The 22,014-nt window shown below is 36.1% G+C and overlaps 3 protein-coding genes across 3 annotated transcripts; all 3 read left to right on the plus strand.

Moving 5' to 3' along the window:
* The first annotated feature begins 572 nt into the window (after window positions 1–572).
* On the plus strand, window positions 573–6,199 carry LOC109095287 (glucose-induced degradation protein 8-A homolog). The gene is made up of 5 exons (XM_019108987.2): window positions 573–654; window positions 1,245–1,372; window positions 1,562–1,758; window positions 3,674–3,871; window positions 5,551–6,199. Exons 2-5 carry the CDS (start codon window positions 1,252–1,254, stop codon window positions 5,722–5,724), a joined length of 690 nt encoding a protein of 229 aa, XP_018964532.1. The 5' UTR covers window positions 573–654; window positions 1,245–1,251; the 3' UTR covers window positions 5,725–6,199.
* Window positions 6,200–8,402: 2,203 nt separating this feature from the next.
* LOC109095286 (solute carrier family 17 member 9-like) lies at window positions 8,403–13,268 on the plus strand. Its single transcript, XM_042762178.1, has 11 exons — window positions 8,403–8,591; window positions 9,466–9,565; window positions 9,717–9,841; window positions 10,281–10,377; window positions 10,641–10,737; window positions 10,973–11,060; window positions 11,403–11,437; window positions 11,571–11,686; window positions 11,864–11,919; window positions 12,053–12,082; window positions 12,854–13,268. Exons 1-11 carry the CDS (start codon window positions 8,501–8,503, stop codon window positions 13,018–13,020), a joined length of 1,002 nt encoding a protein of 333 aa, XP_042618112.1. The 5' UTR covers window positions 8,403–8,500; the 3' UTR covers window positions 13,021–13,268.
* Window positions 13,269–13,538: 270 nt separating this feature from the next.
* LOC109094875 (dnaJ homolog subfamily C member 5-like) lies at window positions 13,539–21,818 on the plus strand. The gene is made up of 5 exons (XM_042762179.1): window positions 13,539–13,697; window positions 16,832–16,963; window positions 17,867–18,080; window positions 18,536–18,707; window positions 18,818–21,818. The coding sequence occupies exons 2-5, from the start codon at window positions 16,854–16,856 to the stop codon at window positions 18,928–18,930; spliced, it is 609 nt and encodes a 202-aa protein (XP_042618113.1). The 5' UTR covers window positions 13,539–13,697; window positions 16,832–16,853; the 3' UTR covers window positions 18,931–21,818.
* The last annotated feature ends 196 nt before the right edge of the window (window positions 21,819–22,014 follow it).

Consider the following 22,014-nt stretch of genomic DNA (forward strand, 5'->3'; position numbering starts at 1 on the left):
GCTTGTTTTGGGAAGGTTTTAGAATAACAAGGTTAACCATCAAAGGTTATTGTTTATATTAGGACTGGCTATATTGTAGGCTATCTCTTCATGAACATACACTGAAATTGCAGGAGAAGTTAAAGTCAATGCTAAAAAGATATTTGGTTATTATTGCTGAGGTCCAGTTATGACATTTTGATTAATCATTACATGGTCAATTTGAAGTAAGTTGACTGATTTGTCAGTTTGTCAATTTAAAGAAATTTCACTGATTAATTGGTCACAATAAGATCTATAACATAGGCCTATTTTTATTTTTTTTAATCATTAGACTTTCATTAGACTTTTGGGTATGAACTCAGTCTGAAATTTATAATACGCAGTTCAAACGGTTATCATTTTTTTCTTAAATAGTTTCAAAGCAAATAAAAACAAATAAAATTAAATAAAAAAAATACTTGATTCCATATATTAATGTTCCGTAAATAAAATAAATCTGTATTATCAGTAGAATATTGTGCACACGATCTGGCAACCTTACCAGCTTTGCCACAGCAACCGTGACGTCAGTATTTTGTCCAATCACTGACCTCCTCTCAAGTCTCGTTAAGAGCTCTCGTCTGTTCTCGCGTGATCTTCGCGGAGGCCCACCGCTATATATAACCGTAAACAGTAAGTATTTTATCATCATTCTTCATAATTTGTGAAGAAAACAAGTAACATGAATAAACAACAGCTAAAATCAATATAACTGACTACTATTTTGTTTTCACGCGTGGTCATTCGCAAATGTTATTGTTAGAAATCAGCCGAACAAGCGGTGCTGAGGTTCACGCACTCGGGGCTTGTTTATTTTCATGCCTCGATAAAAGCGAAAAATAATTAATACGAAATTTCATCCCTTAATGACGAGTCTTTAATCATTTCATCAGTGTCACCATTCCTAATTCCTTTGACGTCGCGTACACTGTTGACTGGCCAGTGAGCCGTCTGTTGTGCTGTCTATGAGCAGAAACACCGCGAAAATATGAACACGCACAGTGCAGTTCATTCATTTACATTGAAACACCAACATCACAACCTTAGACTACTTAAAAGTGAAAATAGCTTTTTGTTTTTTGATTACATGGACAGCTAGAAACAGTGTACACTAAAAGTGAATCAAACTACTTCTCTGATAATAGCATTTGAAAGTGAGTGCACGTGCATTTTTATGTTGGATGTGTGCAATTTTTTTTTTTTACATGGCATGCTTACCACAGTACATCCATGATGAGTTATTCAGAAAAGCCTGAGGATATTACAAAGGAGGAATGGATGGATAAATTGAACAATGTGCACTTTCAGAGGGCAGACATGAACAGGCTCATCATGAACTATCTTGTAACAGGTATGTCAGTATTATTTTATAGAATAGCATAGTGCTTGATTGAAGTCAAATGCACAGATATGTGTAAATTAAAAAAAATACGAGTATACTTGCACTAACATGTAGCTTTTTCTCATTACACGATTTACATTATGTTAATGCAATATCAAATACATAAACTTCCCCTCTGATCATGATTGTATTCCACAGAGGGATTTAAAGAGGCTGCAGAGAAGTTTCGTATGGAATCTGGAATTGAGCCGAATGTGGATCTGGACTCTCTGGATGAGAGGATAAAGATCAGGGAAATGGTTCTGAAAGGTCAGATCCAGGAAGCCATTGCTCTCATTAACAGCCTCCACCCAGAGCTCCTCAACACCAATCGATACCTATACTTTCACCTTCAGGTAAACATCTGACCTCATATGGATATGCTTGGAGGGAGGGAGGGAGGGAGATGTACCTGGTATTAAGATGCGTTTTAAATGTGTTTCCTGCTTGGATTTCATCTAGACCGACCCCTCTTATTTTGTCACACTTTACATCACTTTTGCATCAGGCCTGAATGCAGCACATGAATACAAATGCGAAAATTAAGCCATTACACTGCATACATGCAAAGGAAAGAATATGAATGGTAACATAGGGTGACAATTCGTCCCTCTTTTTACTGGACATGTCCTACCCTGGATCTCTAAAGCCCCTTTCACACTGCGATTCCGGCAAATACATGGGTAATGTTACTAGGTCCCCGACCCGGGTTCAATCCCGGGATCAATCCCAGGACGTGTTTGCTTTCACACAGAAGTCGACCCGGCAATGTTCCGGCAATTTGCCGGGTCTGACGTGCAGTGTGAAAGGGGCTTATATTACCTAAAATGTCCAGGTTTCGGCTTTGTTTTCCTGTAGTTTTTTTGAAGGTAATTACTGAAACATACTTTGACCAATAGTGTGCACTTTGTACAGACAATCAACCAATTGTGGCATGCAAGAAGGTGGGATCTACAGAGAAAGGTCAAAAAACAATGCACATACATATAATGTATGAGAACGTTTGGGAATGTAAAAAGAAAAATATCTAGGCCAGTGGTTCTCAAAGCGTGTGAAGACGCTGCAGGCCGTGGCATAACACAAAACTGTGAATTAATGTTCCAAAGTGAATTAAACTTGAGCAAAGAACACTGTGTAGGGACCATGTGAATCAGAACACAGTTCTTGCATGGAGCTCTCTTCTAATGAGCTGGTTATCTGAATCAGGTGTGTTAAATAAGAGAGACATGCAAAATATGCAGAGTGGTGGTACGCAAGGACTGGAATTGAGAACCACTGATCTAGGCAATTCAGAAAATTCTGGCCAGGAAAAAGAGGACATATGCTCACCTTAAGCCAACAGGAACTAGATGGTACCCCAGCCACTCATGCAGCGTGAGCAGCAATCCAACGACTTTAAAAATTGTTGAAAATTGTTGAAGACTTTCAAAGTCGTCGGATTGCTGCTCACTCTGCATGACTGGCTGGGGTACCATCTAGTTCCTGTTGTGTGCACACTATATGACAGATCAGTGACAAGGGGTCACACCTTACACAACTTTTCAGTATGAAGAATTGCAGATAATCGCCAACAGAGCTTTTCTTAGATTGAGTCTTATATAATGCACACTATGTGGTTGTCACTCATGGGAATAAGCACTGATTTGCCTCTGATTTGGGGCATTAATCTGCGATTTCCACAAAACTGTCCGCGAGTGAACATCGGGTTAAAATCATGCAGTGTGACACCGGCATAAAGTAACTGTTGTCAATCTTAATCTGTGGGTTTTGGCACAATATACCATTAGTTTGAATCAACTGTTTTGTTGTGCTTTCTCAAAACTTGTCCCATTAAAATATTACATGTTAGGGAAGTGGGCGGTGAGACAGTTTTTTTTTTTTTTTTTTTTGTGGTTGCTTGAACGCATTTCACCACATGGGCATCTAAACTATGAAAGCAATCCGTTACCTCTGGAAGTGGTTGAAATTGGACAAGCTTGTTTTAGACCCTGTTTACACCTGTATTTAGTGTCGTTCATGGATCAATAAAAATACATCTAAATAGCAGGTATAAACCAGGCCTAAGAGAGTGTTTTAGAGAGCCAGTGTAAACCATACCGAATCCATGGGCATGTTGCGTTTATTTACAATGCACAAGCAAACATAGAAATGAAGGCCTCTTGTTCCACCCCAGATGACAAAAATTGAAAAGTACTGAAAAGAAAACAATCCTTATAGTAAAACCTGATCTGTTCTTCACTGTTAAACTGTTGTTTTTTACTTCTCTTGTAGCAGCAGCATCTGATTGAGCTCATCCGCCTGCGAGAGACTGAGGCAGCGCTGGAGTTTGCGCAGTCACAGCTGGCTGAACAGGGAGAGGAGAGCAGAGAATGTCTTACTGAGATGGAGCGAACCCTGGCACTGCTCGCCTTCGACAACCCTGAAGAATCACCGTTTGGAGACCTGCTCAACATGATGCAGAGGCAGAAGGTATGTGTTTTTTTTTTTTTTTTTGTTCATAATAGCGGTGGGCAATATGGAAAAAATATCATATCAATATTTTTTTTAAGGAAAATCACATGATTTTATCAATAGTTTTACTATTTTGCAAGTTGTCTGAGCAGCACAGCCAAACTAATTTTCCTATTTTAAAAAGAAAGCCTTGTAAGGTATCAGAATTTAAAATAAAAAAAAATTGCAGACATTAAGGCCAAAGTGGGCAAAGATAAAAATCTTTGTCATTATTTTATCTTTGCCATAAAAAAATAAGAACAAAGATATACCCTTACAAATACACATAATATACAAATAAAACAAACAGTGTTTTATTGTTCAGGTAGAGTAGGTGTATTTAGCAGTAGCATTCAAGAAACTGAATGAACAAATATATTATACAATACAGATTGTGTCAAGCACCTTTATACTGTTAAACAGGAAAACCATGTGCTGATAATGCAAAAGGACAATAGAAAACAGTCAGTTTATCAGTTAAAGTCAGTTCATTGTTGTTTCAGTGATGTCATCGTCCAGCTCAATTCAGTTCTCTTCCACAGTTTTAGCACAATCAGATATGAAAGATAACTTTGTCCAGTAATGAGGCGCTGTTTGACAGGCTTTTTAGAGTGTGCACGCCTCAGATGTGCGTGCTCAGAAAAAAAGCACGTCAGAACAGCACACAAATTAAATGTTTAAAGGGGTGGTTGATTCTGATTTAACTTTTTTACCTTTAGTTAGTGTGTAATGTCCAAGGGAAATATTTTCTTTGAAAGAAATGGCAGTTTAAGGACTACAAAAAAAAGACTGGTAGGGACAACAACGAGCTTCTTCCCGGGTTTGTGACATCACTAACTCCGTTGTTTACATAGACCCTGCCCCTGCGAACATGCAACTATCCGTAATGGTAAGGGGGTGTGACGTTTCCGGACAACATGCACTATAGGCGGTTAGCGAATCACAACACACTGGGCCAGCTAACCAATCTGAGCCCAATTGCATCAACAGACTGTTTTGATGAGAATGCAAACAGCGGCGTAGAATAAAAGTAAAATATGTGAAAATAAAGTTGTTTTTTTTTTTTTTAAATGAAGCATGAACATGTTACGCTGCATAAACACAAATCAAGCCTTCGAAGAAAGCTGATCAACCAACCCTTTAAACAGCAAGGCTTTAAAGCACATGCAAATAATGTAATTTTGTGACTGTAAATAAGTGCAGTGTCCCATAAGTGTAACTCTAATGCTGAGTTAGTATTTGATGTGAATGTATATCGCGTTGTACATTATATTGAGACGGAGGCACTAAAACTGCAACTGATAGAATGTACGCTGTAGCGCGATACTACGATATTTCTTCAAAAGCACATTGTGGAGACATTTTAATCATCCATGATCAAAAATTGTCATATTGCACACCCCAAGGACATAACCATAATAACAAGTTAGTGATCTTTGTTTCCATGATGGTTGATTCTCCTTTTTTTATATATATATATATATATATATATATATATATATATATATATATATATATATATATATATATATATATATATACATACACACACACACAGTGTACTATATGTATATAAAAAAACTGACTGTGACTGTACCTGTTGTGAATCCTGCACTTGTTCCTCCATCCTTAATTCGGGGTTCTGTCTGCCTCTATAGGTGTGGAGCGAGGTGAACCAGGCTGTTCTAGACTATGAGAACAGGGAATCTACTCCAAAATTAGCAAAGCTGCTGAAGCTTTTACTGTGGGCTCAAAACGAACTGGACCAGAAGAAAGTGAAATACTCCAGAATGACAGACCTCAGCAAGGGCACCATTGAGGACCCCAAGTAGAGACTGTAATCCACATGGACACATTTGAATTTGTTTGTCTTATTTATAAACAGTCAGTGACTGGATAGCAAATATAAATCTATATAAGATGTTTTTTATAGATGGCTCTATAAAAAGTAACTTAATCAACAGTATATGATTTTATTTCAAAACTATACTGATTGAAACCCTTAAACCTAAATTTTTACTTTATTCTACCATTTACTACGCTGGTAGCATATTTTCTGAAGAACATGGAATATTCCTATGGTACTGTTTTTGCTCATTTTCAGTCTGTCATATCAAATGTGTTTTGTGATTTTATTTTATTCCACTGGTTTCACATACAGTAGTATGTCCTCATGCTTATATTAGGCTGTTTTTAGGGAAATATCAGCTCCTGGATGGAAAGAAAAAGACTGATATAATATAACTTTATCTTTATCATGGATCGAACAACTTCATTTTTTATTCATGAGAAGCTACAGATCCGGATAGTTTGTGTTGAGTAATGTTTGTTTTTTTTTATTTCTTTTTTATGTTAGTTTTTTTTTATTAAAAAAATATTGTTGTTATTGATGTTTTTTTTTATGATTTTTTTTGTCTCATTTTTGTTCAAATTTTTTACTGCTTGTTTGGGATAAAGTTGATTTCTCAGTAGGTTTTGTTGACTGGAGTTTTCTTTTTTTTTTTTTCTTTTATAAATAAGGCTGCTTCTGCAGATTTAATATAGAGATCACAGAGATTTAATACAGAATGATGTTGCAAGATTACACGTTTTCCTACTGCGGTCTTGCGTCACCAGTTGTACAAAATTACTACATTCCTACCTATTAATCACCTTCAGTCTTTAAAAATAAATGCAGACCAGGACGAGTTGCTCTTCAAACATTTAATGTAGGTGTGGCGGCGTGTAGGTGTGTTTCCGCCTCCTATTCGTTACTGGTCGCCTTATAAATGCAGAAGAAAACTTTCCTCTTCGGCACTGGTTTTTACTCAGTTGGATTTAATGGCTGCTGAGCAAGAATCGGACCGCTTCAAACCACCTGTCGACCACCGGTGGAAAACACCTTTCGGAAATGTGTGTGATAAGTCCGGGTTAAAGATAACGCAAATTAACGACAAGACAACAGTATGGTCAAGGTATGATGCAACTTGTTTATTAAAGGAGATTAAAACATTGCGAAATGTCATCGTGTATTTGTGCATTAGTTGCATTAACAATAGTTTCTGTTGTGAACTACACAGGGGCGAGTTAATCATTCTCGTATTATCAGCGGTAGTTGTCAATACCAGTGATGGGCAGTGAAATTCACATCGCTGTCCTCTATCCACCTTTCTATAGTTTCTCTTCCTGGCAATAGTGGAATAGAAATAGTCTATTTTGTATCTTCGTTCCTTGATAGTTATGTATGGTATACATACATACACACCATTACACTGGTAATTGGTTACTGATGCGTCCGTGCGACTTTATTTACTGACTGTGTATTTACTGTCTGTTGACTGTAATCAAATTCTGAGGTTACAGAATGGCTGTTTTAAAACACTGTGCCCAGATACCATGGTACATAAATATCTAGGCATCCAACAGACAGTTTCGATTCCTGGCAATAGATGCATATAAATCATCTACTTTGTCTCTGATAAGTTTTTGGTGGATGAGTTCTAACTTTAAAGAGAAATAAATAAATACATAAAAAATTACCATGGCATTACCAGTGCAATGAGACAATCAAATTCTGAAGTTACAGAATGGTTTGATTAGTTTTTTGTGGATTTGTTATGGCTTTACCAGTGCAATAAGCATCCAAAAAATCATATGAACAGTTTATAAAAATAAAAAAAAAAAATCAGTTCTGAATGGATGTTTTCGAGGTACTTTGAGCATGGCAATTCGATCCACTCCCGAAATGACTGAAGGTTTTGTATAAGTATCCCATGCCATCAATTGTATATCTTCCTGATTTATTTACCATTTGTAACTCATTATCCGCAGAGCAAAGCACCTAAAATGTGCTGTGCTCTGGGCCACCAGATTGAACTGTTGTAATTGCAATGCTGAGTCCTTAGCCATCTTCAAGAATCGTCTTAAAACACATCTCTTCCATCTTTATTTGACCCTCTAACTTTAGCACTCACTATTCTAATTCTATTCTTAAGAAAAAAAAATCTATTTTCTTTTCATTTATTATACAGTTATAAAATAGACCTCTAACACTAGCTTGCTCTATTCTTTTTCTATTCTATCTGTTTTCTTTTTATTTATTATAATATTTAAAAGCCCTTGCTACTTTTACTGTGTTTAAACTAACTGAGACTTGTTATAGCACTTATATATCATTGCTTATTTGTTGTTTTTGATTGGTTCCATTGTCCTCATTTGTAAGTCGCTTTGGATAAAAGCGTCTGCTAAATGACTAAATGTAAATGTAATGTCCCATCTGCTGCAGGCCACTGGCCCGGACGTGGACTCTGATGCTTCTGTTAGTCACATGCCTTCTCTACTGGTCACGGATGGCCATGCCTATCTGTGCTGTCACTATGGCAAAAGAATTTGGATGGAGCAAAACTGAGACTGGCATAGTGCTGGGTGCTTTTTTTTTCTGGTTTTTTTTTTTTTTTCTGTTTTTATGAGGTAATGGGAGTGATTGGTGGTTGTAGTTTTTTTTTTTTGTGAAGCGCCCAGGTTGTAGATCAGTTATAGAAAGTGGTAGATGCTGATGCTGATGAACATTGTTTTTACAGGATAGGAGGAGAGAGAGTACTGCTGCTGTCCACCTCCTCCTGGGCTGTGATGACAGCTATTACTCCACTTCTGGCCAACATTGGACTCCAACCTCTTGTTACCATGACAGTGACCAGGTTTCTACTGGGGGTAATGCAGGGTGAGAGCATTATGAGGGACAGTTGAGGAGTAAAGGGAGAAAACTGTAAAAAGAATGAGAGGAAATTAGACAGAACATTTCTTTACCTCAAAAAGGGAACAGAAAAATGTAATACAGAGCCAGAGAAATCTATCTACATGTCTGAACTAGAAATTTCCACCAGCAAGTTGGATGCTGGGGGGCATTGTCTGTAATTAAAAGGGTGGGTCTAAGTTAGTTTGGTAGTTTAATCAGAATCAGCTCTCCCTGACTAATTTAAGAAGTACACATTTTTGCATTCTCTTATATTTTTTTCTGCCCATTACGAATCCTATTTCCACCACATGAGAAAAAAAAATCATGCTTTGGTACATGATAAGTATGACATCATAAATTGAAATTATGAAAAAAAAGTGACATAAGTCATAATTATGTCTTCAAACGTGGAATAATATAATTTAAACTTTTTATCACAATAATGACAATTATGATAATTTAATGTGATAATCTTTTTATGTTTTATAATTATAACTTTAATCTGATAATTTTGACTTTTTATCTCATTGGGGGCAGTGTGCCCTAATGGTTAAGAGAGTCTCACTTGTAACCCAAAGATCACTTCACTCTAATAATCATGACTTATATCCTTATATTGACTTTTTTTTAATCTCGTAATTATAGTATCTCATCATTGTGACTTGGTATTGTAATACTTTTTTATGTCATACTTATTTTTTGTTTGTTTGTTTGAAACAAAAGTATTTTTTTCTAATGTGGCAGAAATGTGTTTCCATGGTCCCATAAAGGCAACAAGTGATTCAAAATGAGCATAATTTTTTATTGTATGTCACAGAGTAATTCTCAGAAGGACATGATTGTGAGTTTGTGTTTTTAGGTGTTCACTACCCTTCTCTTGTCAGTATCTGTGCTCAGCGTGTGGTGGAGGGAGAGAGAGGTTTTTTGATGAGCACACTGGCCTGTGGGTGTTACCTAGGGTAAGAATAATACCCAGCTTTCCCATTTATTTATTAGAAGTATGAAATAAAACCGATTCACTCTTTTATGCAAGCACCTCTGAATTACATACCTTAATGTAGTGTGCCACACTATTCATGATTTTGTAAGTGAGGTGTCTTTATCTCTCAGGATGCTGCTGGTTGGAGGTGTGGGTTCCCTGATGATGGACTGGTTTGGATGGGGGAGTGTGTTTTATGGAGCTGGTCTCCTTGCTGTTTGCTGGACCTGTTGTGTAAGGAAATGTCTTCTTCAAGGTACTTAAAATGTACTTATCTTTATATGATCCTTTACATATTTAATTTAAGTAGCATTGTTCTTCAGATTTTGTGCTCTTTCTTGATTGAGTGCTGTTTTATTGCTCTGAAGGCCAGAATTTGTATAATCAAGTCTCCTAGAGAAGTCGCAGTGAATCAGAAACAATCAGAGTCGGCTTCAGTATTTGTGTTTGCCATAGCAACTGCGTGGATAGAATAATTGGATTTTTTTTTTTTTTTTTTTTTTTTTTTTTTTGCCAGTGTTATTTTACAACACCCCGTTTTTAAAAATCTGACTCACCATGCAGCACCATGGAATAAGAGATTTCTGAACTGAGGTCCCTGCTATATCTTAATCATCTCACGCTGGTATTCAGAAATTGTGTTTATATCTCAGAGTTTTAAATGTTTCCGTACAGAGTTTGTTTGTTTGTCACAGGTCCAGTTTTCTCCCTCTACTCACCGTGGAGCAGTAGTTCTGCTTCTGAATCTTCTAGAATCAATTGGCTGTATCTCCTCAGAGAGCCTAGTGTCTGGTGAGGTTCAAAACATGTTCATGTCCCTCATTTTACTCTCTACTTTCACTTGTTTCATTGTCATGTTTGGTTGTCCATTTTGAGCTTTGCCATTTTCCATCACGATTTCCAATTTTTAGGACATTCATTCTCTTACAGAATGTAATGTTAAATGTTGATTTTACAAACTCAAATAAACTTAAACCTTCAATTTAAAAAAAAAAAAAGATGTGTGAGTATTAATGCAGAGTTGCTTACTGCTTGTGTGTGTGTGTTTGTTTTAGGGCTATGATCATTGCTCATCTCTGCTTTAGTAGCACGCATTACACCCTCATATCATGGTTACCAACATTCTTCAAAGACATGTTTCCTCATGCCAAGGTAGCTCAGCCATTGCACATTAACTTCAATGATTATTTCTCTTGTTATTTGTTAATATGTTAGTTACAATGTCTATCTCTATACTAATAAATGAAATGTTCAATCATAAGATGGTGAATGAGTTTTTATGCACTCAAACAGGCTAGAGGAAGTGCATAAGGTTTTGATGGGGGTTTTTTTCTGGTTGTTTGATGTTGTCATTTGTTAAAGCATTCTCTATTTTGTTTGATGACAGGATTGGGTGTTTAATGTGATGCCCTGGTTTGTGGCATTGCCCACTTCACTTTTTGGAGGCTCTATCTCTGATCATCTCATTAGGCAAGGTGAACAAATCCAACGCACTCTGATGGGAATGCATATCTATTTTGTTTTCGCAAATTGGTGGCTAATTTGTATGAATTGATGCATTTCATACAATCTGCTTATTCCACACTGAAAATTAGGTTTAGGAATGGACCTTCTTGTTTACTTTTTCTAAAAAAAAATAATAATAATTTCATATGAATCAAAATGTATGAATTAAATTCCAGCCTCTAATTTCATTTTCTCATGAGATGACATTTCTATTAGTCTTAACCTGATAGTTACCCTGTAACCTTGATGTTTCTGCAAGTAATCATAACGAAATATCTTGCTGTAAATATTGACATTTATATCTTTGTCAGGCTGCGGGACAGCATCTGTAAGGAAACTGATGCAGGTAACAAAACATAAGCTATGAACTTAACCCTGATATTCTGAATGATTACATTAACATAAGAATTCATATAATACATCAAAATATATAATCTGTATTGTGTTTGTGTGTGTCTGTTTGAAACATGCTTGTGTAGTTCTTGGCAATGGGAGTAGCCAGTGTGTTCATCTTACTTCTCTGTAAGACGGACAGCTTTATCTATGCGGTTGCTTGTGTCTCTCTGGCTGTTGGGCTGTCCACATTTAATAATAGGTTAGAATGAACTGTCATATCCAAAACATGATCTTACATGTATTACCCTGTATACAGTCTATTAGATCTTTCATGCTCAAATATAAATGTGTAGAAGATTTAGCCAATCAGCAGAGCTAACATTATATAGTGAAGAGGTTGTAAAACACAGAAACCCGTGTGTGTGTGTGTTTTCAGTGGGGTGTCTGTGAATGTGCATGACCAGGCACCATCATGTGCAGGAGCCTTGTTTGGTGAGTCCACCTCTTGTTTGTAAAAATTGTTTATTTTATCCCATTTAATTATCTTTTATATGTTATTTTATTTTATTCATTTCATCAAAATGCAATAAGTATTGTTCTAAATATGTTGCTCTCTTTCTTGCAGGGGTTATGAACACATGTTCTGCTTTTACTGGTGGGTTTATAATCCTTTTTCTGTAATGTAACCAATTACATGTATGCAGACTATACAGTTCACTGGACATTAATGTCCTCATACACTTGTAGAAGGAGCTTTTAAATAGTTTAGTCACAGTACTTTTTGATAGGTCAGTGTACACATTCTGAATTCTATTTGACAATTAGAAAAATGTAAATAGTAAAGGTGAACTGTTTTTAATCTGAAAATGTTGACATAAAAGTAATCATTTTGACAAATTAAAAACTCAAAAAATAATTATAAATATATGACAAAATAATTATGACAATGATAACTGACTTAATTTCATAACTGTCAGAATTATTGTCAATTTTGACTTTATATGACAATAAATTACTTTCATATAATTTAGACTATCTCATAATTTTGATTTAGTATGTAATAGTTTTTCTTGTAATAATTTAGAATTTGATCTCATAATTACAACTCCTATCTCATAACCTGGACTTTTCATCTCATAATTAATACTTAGTATGTCAGAAATTTGACTTTAAATCTTAGAAGTATGACTTAGTACTCATTTCAAATGTTTGTCATAATTTAGACTTGATCTCATAATTATAACTTTTATCTCATAACTTTAACAGACTTCAACCTTTTCTCATAATTTAGACAATACTGCAAAATGTTATGTTCACATTTAAGTCCTGTGCAGATATTTGTACTGTTAATTGTAATTCATGTTTATATATTGCTCTTCTTCTGTTCTTTCCCCATATCTTATTCTCTTTGTACTGTATGTCACAGGTTTGCTGTTGGTGTACTTGTCTGGCTACATGATTGAGATCACAGGCTCCTGGGTGAATGTGTTCTCAATCCTGGCTCTGGTGAACGTCACTGGTGTCACCGTATTCATAGCTCTGGGTGAAGCAAAGCGAGTTGATCAGTCTCAGATCATCTCAACATCATGTTGAAAACAAATTCTTCCTTTCAGAGACATATTGGGGTTTCTTTATTTGTCATTTGTAACAAATGGATTGAAACTCCTCAACCTCATTAATTTAAATGTGTATTAGCAGGGCTGGTTGAAATTATGCAATGAAACATGTTTTATGTTTTGTATAACAATTATTTATCTAAAATGTGAAGTATATGCAACAGCAGGGCAATTGTCATTCCACTAATATGATTAGAATTATTAAACGGTCTCAGTCTTAAGTGATCAATGAGCACTTGTGTAGCCTACAAATGATTAGATGCAAGTTCTATCACTCACCAGAAGGTGGCGACAGAGGTCAGTTGGAGCCGCATGAAAAATCACAACTCAATATGTCATTACAAAAAGAAAAGAAAAATCACAACTCAATATGTCATTACAAAAAGAAAAAAAAATTAGTTATTTACCATTTTTTTTTTATGCTTTTGTTGTTAGTATAAGATATCAATCACAGTGTGAACGGTGACACGGGCCTAGTTCTACAGGGGGTGAAAGCGCACGTCGTTGTGGTGATGTCACGGGTGGGCGGAGCCGAGCTATATCTGCTGCATCTGGTACACTTGATCGCGCGGTTCCCGGGGATGCAACCACAAATTTAACATCGGTTCCTTTAACGCACTGAAATTAAATCACGACGTCGGGGCCGACGAAACGGTAAGCGGTGCATGCGTTGAAACCACTCTCCTGATTTATCGTAGGCTTGGCTGAATTGGTCTTGTGTGCTGTAACTGTTAACGGGAGCGCGAGCTAAAAGGCCAGAGAATATGGATGCTGGAGCGCAACGCAAACAGAAGCACCGGGCCCTTCCTGATGATGCAGAAGCGAAGCAAATCAGAGATTAACTGTAAATCTTTTCCCTTTAGTGAAGTAATCTACTGCAGTAATCTACTGACACAGTAGATCGCAAACTGCATTTTAAAGGGCAGGGAAAAAATCCGTTTATTGCTCTGATTCACATCAGCAAATTGCCCCTCCGTCCTTAGCTTTATTATATGAATGAATGGATCATATGTGTATTTTCTCTTGTTGAGATATAGAGTCTCCGATTTACGGACACACAGTGCGACATTTCGTGTTATAAAAACGAGCGCTCTTTCATGCAGACCGAATAGCGCAGTTGCGTGTCGATCTCTAAACGGTAAGGATGGGAATCGTGCGGAATTTAACGATTTCGATCCCGGCTCCTTACCCGGGAGTTCTGTTGCCAAGTAATAAAATAATTTAGGATTTATTTTAAATAGAACAGATATAGTTTAATCAGAAATAAGGCGTGTTTACACATTTTAATCACATGCCACATACTTTTATGCAGTGGAATGGTTTCACAGACTTAAATAAATGCAGTAGAATGATTAAACCCTAATGATTATTATTTTTTAAATTGGTAACATATACAATTTATTTTATAAAATACTATTTAACAACAGGTTTCCGTTTGAACAACGAGTTATTCAGATGTAAGTTTAAGTCTTTCGTTCGGGAATCCCACTATACTGGTCTCACTGTATGTTTTGGAGTGAATGAAAGAACCAACTTAAAGAGTCATTCGCCCAGGAATCGATTGAGTTGATTATTTTAAAGAATCCCTAACAATGCGCGTTCACGAACCGCTCACGGAACACTACCTAGAATTCCTTCTTATTGGCTCCATGTTTGGGGACCATGGGTGGGTCTGTCTGAAAGTGTCATGGAACGACCTGAAGCTGAAAGCAGCCAGGCCATTTCTTCTGCTCCTGAATCCTCACGATGCTTATGGAAAATGTGCAGCCATAACACATAACATTTGTAATACTAAGGATTTTTATTATCATTTTATCCTATATAGATGCTTATCATTAACATGTACGCATTACATATAAAAACCCAAGTTCACAACCGAGTTTGGTGTTTAGGGATCAATTATAAATGATGCACAATGCCACTTTTAGATTTTTCAAACTAACGTCACACACACAAATGCCCTAATATCTTTTTTTGAGGAGACTTGCTCTCTTCCTCAGAAGCCCTGAATGCTTCTCTGAATTATTTGGGTCTGGCAGTGCTGAGTAAACTATCTGAAGTACTTCAGTCAGCTGAGGAAAGCTTATTGTGGTGCATAAGATTGATCTGACAAACCCAGGCCTCTCCAGACAAGCAAGCACATGAAGAGACTGATTAACATTTTATTCTTCTACTTGTATGAAACCTTGTCCGTCTTTGTATTTCATGTCCTCTGGTACATCATAGTACTGCTGAAATCTCCGGTCTACAGTACACATGACAATATGGATTTGATTGATTCACAAGGCAACACTTGTAAAAATCTGTCATCACCCTGTTATATGGCACCTGCTGGAAACTGAACCCTGTGATATCCTGTGGTATTGATTTCTCTTTTTTTGGGATCAACACGAAAGAATAAGCTGATAGGAAAAGTGTGAGTCAGCTGGTGAATCATGAGTACTGCTTATGTCATCATTATGTCATCATTACAGTAGTGAAGGATTTGTTGAAAATGACTGCATTAGTGTGCAGTCAGGCAAGCTGTCATTAGAAACATCTTTGTGATACCGTTCTTGTGTCAACAGCCTGAACATCATGCTTCGACAGATGAACAGAAGCAGCGTGATATTCATTGTTGTTTGGGTCCTATTAAAACCTTTAATGCGTCTTTAAAGGATCCAGCTGATCTGTTTAGTCTCTAAGTTAAAGTATTGATCTGAAATCCAATTAAACTACTAATTATCTTGAGTGGTTTTAGTGTTTAAACCCCAAATTATGATCTGGAGAATATCGGACATGTTCTCTCTGCATGTCTGCTGTTCATCTGATAATGCGTTTTCTGTGTCCTCTGGGGTTTTAGAGGCAAATTTATAATCAATATATATTTAGCAACTCCAAAGGTTCATAAACAGTCGATAAACATTGATGAGAGCAGACATCTGAATGAGATTTTGTTGTTTAGTTTTAATCAGAACAGCAAATTACTTTGAGTGGGAAAAGCTCTCCGCTTTGGAATCTGTTTTCTGCTCAAATCATAGATCTGTGAAATTCAGTTTAAGCTGTGATATGTTTACTTAAATGTATTATGCAATAAAACCTTACTTCAGTTTGAGAGTATTCCAATTTTATCCAATTTTTTTTATATTAGATAATATTATAGATATAATGTTCAAAAAATAACTTAAAAGCAGTCAATTTCATCCTAATTGCCACAGTGACATTCCAGATTGAACGTTTTCAACATTGCCTTATGTGAAAAAGCCATTATCTGTGTTGAGGAGTAGACATGTTAGTTGTATAGTTGAAGCAGTCTGCTATCATTACTGAGATTTAACAGCAGCATGATGCATCTTAACTGAAGCAAAAAATGCTCTCTTATATTTTGAACAAACGACTTTATGCAGTAAAAAAGGAGAGACTTTCTACATATGCCATGCCATCTGATTTCAGTTAGACCCCAGATTGACCAAACTACATGAAACACAACTGCACGCCATTCTGAATGGTAAATTAGTCACACTGTAGAATATGGATTATATAATAAAGAGAACTTAAGTAAACTTATGGTGACTAAACAAAAGCCTGATACAAAGAGATCAATAGATGTTCTTAGGAAATAAAGAGGATGCATGATTACTTGCCACTGATGATTATGATGACGGTCATTTGTCATTAGGCCAGTGACTTCGTTTGGAAATTTTGCATCATGACGTTCCCTGTTGTTCAAATTAAATGCTTCAGTATTCATGCTTTGTATTTTTTAATATTGCCACGCAGCATGTTGTGTGTTGTTTGTGTGTGTTCAGATTGTTGAGGACCTGATTTGACATGGCTGAGCAGCAGAGGCAGCGCACTCTCTCCACCTCTGGAGAATCACTCTATCATGTGCTGGGTGTGGACAAACTGGCCACTGTTGATGACATCAAGAAGTCATACAGGTGAGTCTGAGAAGCTCCGTCCTTTCCTCAGCATCTCTGTTCAGTGTTCTGCTCTGCTTCTTTTCACTTTTGCTGGCTGGAGTTTTCATCAGATGTTTATAGGCTAAATGCAGCACACAGCAATGTGGAACCCTGCAGCTCAATAAAACTAAGTGCATGCAGGGGCTGTGTGCCATGCACAGTTTTATCCTACCCTAGGACTACAGAAAGTAATGGATCTCATTATAAAGGGTTTTTTAAAGCGATATCACAGTGTGAGATTTTCATGGTACAGTAACCTGGAAATATCACAGCATTGCTATCATTGTATTATGCATTAATGATATTTCATGATTCTCAATGCCAGTTTTATTTTTGATATATTTATATGCCAGAATATTATGCTAAGCACATTTTACTGTATATTTAAAAAGTGTGATATTGTTGAAAATATTAACTAGGTATATTAATTTACATTAAATGTAATAGCATTTTTTTTTCAAGTTAGTAAAAATGGTTTCACTAATAAGGAACAAAGATTAAATTCAGCTGTTCTCATTTATTTTTTCCTTTGGGCTGCATCCATATCAGATATATCGATAGAAATAAAAACACTCCAGTATGCCTGGTTGGTATGAGAGGAGTCCAAGTTTGTAAAATCAGAAACCCATTTTCATATTTTTGTTTAAATTTTACACCAAATTAATAATTTGTTCATGGTTAGTTTAGAATAGATATTGAAATTAAACAATATAATAAAAGTAATTCTTATTTATTTTATAAGTACTTTTTATTTTGCAACAGTCTATCTGACTCCATTCAAATCTGATGTATTGATACAAATAAAACTTTTTTTATTATGTCCAAATACCAAACTATGAAAGCATTTAATGTAGTTTATGTGCCCTTTTTTATCTTTTAAAGGAAATTGGCATTGAAATATCACCCTGACAAGAATCCTGACAACCCTGAGGCAGCTGATAAGTTTAAAGAGATCAACAATGCCCATGCCATTCTTAACGACTCAACAAAGAGAAACATCTATGACAAGTATGGCTCTCTGGGACTTTATGTGGCTGAACAGTTTGGTGAAGAGAACGTCAACACTTATTTTGTCCTGTCCAGCTGGTGGGCCAAGGTGAGACTGTGTGTTTCTGGCTGGACTTTAAAATAATTCCTGACTGGACCTGATAAAAGGTTTAAAATAATTTATTGCTGAATTCTCAACAGCTGTTACTCCAGTGTCAAATGATCCTTCAGAAATCATCATATGCAAGTCATATGCTGATTTGGTACTGAAGAAATATTTCTTTTTATCAATGTTTAAAACAACTGTGTTGCTTAATATTTCTGTAAAAACTTTGAAACTTTCTTTTTCAGGATTCACTGGTGAATAGACAGTTCAAAATAACATTTATTTGAAATAGAAATGTCTTTACTGTCACTTTTGATCAATAATTAATGATTAATTAATGCATTCTTCCTAAATAAAAGTATAATTTTTTTCATAAAAGAAAAAAATCTTACCCCTAACTTTTAAACAGTCATTTATTTTTTACTCTAAATTGTGTTGCTCTCTGTCTCCCCCTACAGGCTCTGTTTATTTTCTGTGGCCTGGCTACAGGCTGCTACTTCTGCTGTTGCCTGTGCTGTTGTTGTAACTGCTGCTGTGGGAAGTGTAAACCACGGCCACCTGAGGGACAGGAACAGGAATTCTATGTCTCCCCCGAAGACTTAGAGGCCCAACTGCAGTCCGATGAGAGAGGTTAGATGTGTGTTATCTGCCCACAACATGCCACTTTTAAACAGCTATCCCTGTTGTCCTCCAGAATCTTTATATTTAAACCATTATGTCCTGTTGAAATCTTTCTGCAGAGGCAGGTGGAGGTGAGCCCATCGTGATGCAGCCCTCGTCTGCCACAGAAACCACCCAGCTAACGTCTGACGGTTACCATACTACTTACCACACTGACACCGGCTTCAATTAAATGCCCCACTCTCTTCACCTCCACCCTGTGGATTGTCTCTCACCACTCTGCGCCATCTCTCCAAGAGGAAAAAAAATGAATGGAAAGAATCCTTCAACTACAATAAAAAAAAAAAGCCTGTTTTTGAGAGGAGGAAAGCCAGCGATGGAGCTGAATTCTTTAGCGTATCCTGTCCCTTATTCACGCACCACTTCCATCACCCACACAAGAGTGGCTCACATTCGCCTCACCGTACCGTAGCTTATAAAACAAGCTTAAGAAAAAAGATAAAAAAAGATCCTGTTGTTGACCCTGATCTCTTTGTTGCCTTCAACCTCCGATCTTGCCTTCCACTCGTTCCCTCGCTCCTCCAGCCAGATTTGCTCGTCGTCCTGTGGCATGCACTGTTTCTTGACTTCGTTTTTGGTATATTTATTGACATGAAATGTTTGTTTCCATTTATAAGTACTTGAGTGTGGTTTAAATTTGACTCCGTGAACTTGCCATAGGTGTTCGAAGATTAGTGCGACTGCACTGAGAAACAGCAAGAATATATTTCATTTTAAAAATCTCAAATATTCTGTTTGCATACCTTACCAATATTCCTGGTTTACTGCAGAGTTTGAATCTTTTGTGTCCCTGTAGGCAATTTTATCTGCTTTGTGTCATGAAATTGAGTTCAGTTTAGAAATTAACCGCAGCATTCAACGTTAAATTGGATTCTTTGGATTGCTTCGCTTTGTTAATACAAAAGTAGTGTTGTTTTTTTGTTTTATTAGAGCTTTTTTTCTGAGATAGAGAGATACAAATGATGCAAATTCTAATATTTCATTCCTTCCTAGTATTTTGCTCATTTACATCTGGGTGTTGGTGTTCCTGTCTTATGCTGAGAACCATTTGTAACAAGCTGAGCCAAACTATATATGGAATGGATTTAACCGTCATCTCTGTGTAGTGTAGTTGTTCGTTGATGTGTGATAACATGTTGGGCTCTTGGCTTTGGTCTTAGTGTTAAGCTCAGTTTGGCCCAGTTGTGTCTCTTTTCTCTTATCAAAAGGGAATTGTGAACACAATCTGACATAAACTCCCATAGTGTCATATTACAGTGAGTGTGTCCGTAAGGTGGAAACTATAACAGATGAGACATTTTTATATAGATATACAATCTATACACATCATGTGTATGTACGATATATGTATATTTTGGTCATTTTTATATTTTAGTTGTTGCCGCATATAGTTATTAAGATAACTATTCTTGGTGTGTGTGGTAATGGCTTCTTGTGGCCACTTGAGACTATTGTCTGTTGTGAGAGAAACGCTTGTATTTTAAAGACATTCATTCCTAAGCGGTAGCCATGTATGATGTTTGTTCCTCCAATTTATTTATTGAAGTGGCAAAGTTTTTTTTTTTTTTTTTTTAACACTACTAGTGTCTGGATACATGAGTCCAATCTCTCAAAGCATGAAAGGACAAAATATGTATATTATACCTAAATAAAATGAAGCCTGTTTTTAGGACATTTCTGTAATGTTAACATTACAGTAGTGTTCATGGGATTGTTCTCTGCAGTAGAAGGATAGAGAGAAATATTCTTAATTGTCATGAAAATAATGCTAAAATCTTAATTGTCTTAAAAATAGACTTTTTCAAAATGAAGCAAATGTAAGACTATGTAAGAGATTTTTTTTCTTGGCAGTTGTGCTTTCCTTCATTTTGTTAAATTGCAAGTTCGTCAACAAACTTGAAATCCTTGATGATTATTTGAGCAGCTAAGGTTTGATGCTACCTGCAAACACTAGCATTTATTTGATAGTTTCTCCTCTTTAGTAGCCTCAGAAATGTGGCATTATCCCTCAGAAGATTAAATCGTTAAACTATTTTTGTTTCATAAAGCCTAGTTGTGTAATAGGTCCTGAAACTGCATTGTGTTGCTATTGATTATTTTTATGCTTTGTTTTCAGTGAAATAGTGAATTAGATGGTGTGTGTGTGGCAACATCAACAGCTAAAGGGATCTGTGTTGCCTCGGTATGGTCAGTTCTCTCGTCAAGTATAACTGAAAGTGCTTTAATAACCTTCTTATACCAAACCTGATTTCCTGAATCTGCAATTACAAACACTTAGATGACCATCAATGCCATATTAACTCATGATTTTTACTCGGACACCCCACACTGCCTGCTTACGTGGGCAGGTCTGAATGTTGTTTGCCATCTGTCCGTTCTCATTTTCTATCTTAGCTCTAACTGGAGCCAAATACGAATATCACCAGCCATGTTCATTCACTTTTTCTAGTTACTTTTCAATAGCCAATCATTTTTCATTGAATTGTTTACATTTCGTTATCGAGTACAATGGTATCTTCGGTCACTATCTGCTCTCTTTCTCCTCTCTCTTACTCTCTTTCTCATTCCCTTGTTCAATGCTCTAGATGGTTTTTAATGGATGTTAGCCTCTGTGGTCTTTTTTCTCCCTGTGCATTTACCTGTATCAGAACCACACTCGTATAAAGAGTATGGCTTAGTCATTAAAATGTTGGATTTTACTTTGAATACCTTGCTTAAAGGAGAAAAAATAAAACATACTGGAGAAAAATGGTCAGGAAATTGTTGCATAGTATGTCTTCAGAAAGAAGAGAAAATGTTTAGTGTAATTATAGTGAAATGGTAATTTTATGCATTATTTTTATTTATGATCTTATTTTGTCATGTTTATAATGAATTGTCCTTGTTTCAAATGGTATGTTACATGAATTTAACTCTGAAACTTCTATAGTGAAGGTCTCTTGTACATACACTGAATTATTAAAAAGAATAATACTAGACCTTTATGTTGTAGCATGGTTATTGTATGACTAAAAGAAAAAAAAAACGTATTTGCCGGTGTAAAATAAATGTTTATGAACATTTGATGTGAATGTAGTCTTCTTAAAATAAAAACAAATAATTTTCAGGGAAAAAAAATACTAGGAAGGTGTAAAGTGAAGTGGAAAAAAAGAAAAAAATATGATGGATGAGTCGAGTGTGAGAGAATCCCATTCTCTCTATATAGGCGGTATATAAAAATTAAATTAAAAGAATAATATTTAATAAACTATATTTT

This window comes from Cyprinus carpio, chromosome A8, assembly GCF_018340385.1.
Source record: "Cyprinus carpio isolate SPL01 chromosome A8, ASM1834038v1, whole genome shotgun sequence".
NCBI classification, from domain to species: Eukaryota; Metazoa; Chordata; class Actinopteri; order Cypriniformes; family Cyprinidae; genus Cyprinus; species Cyprinus carpio.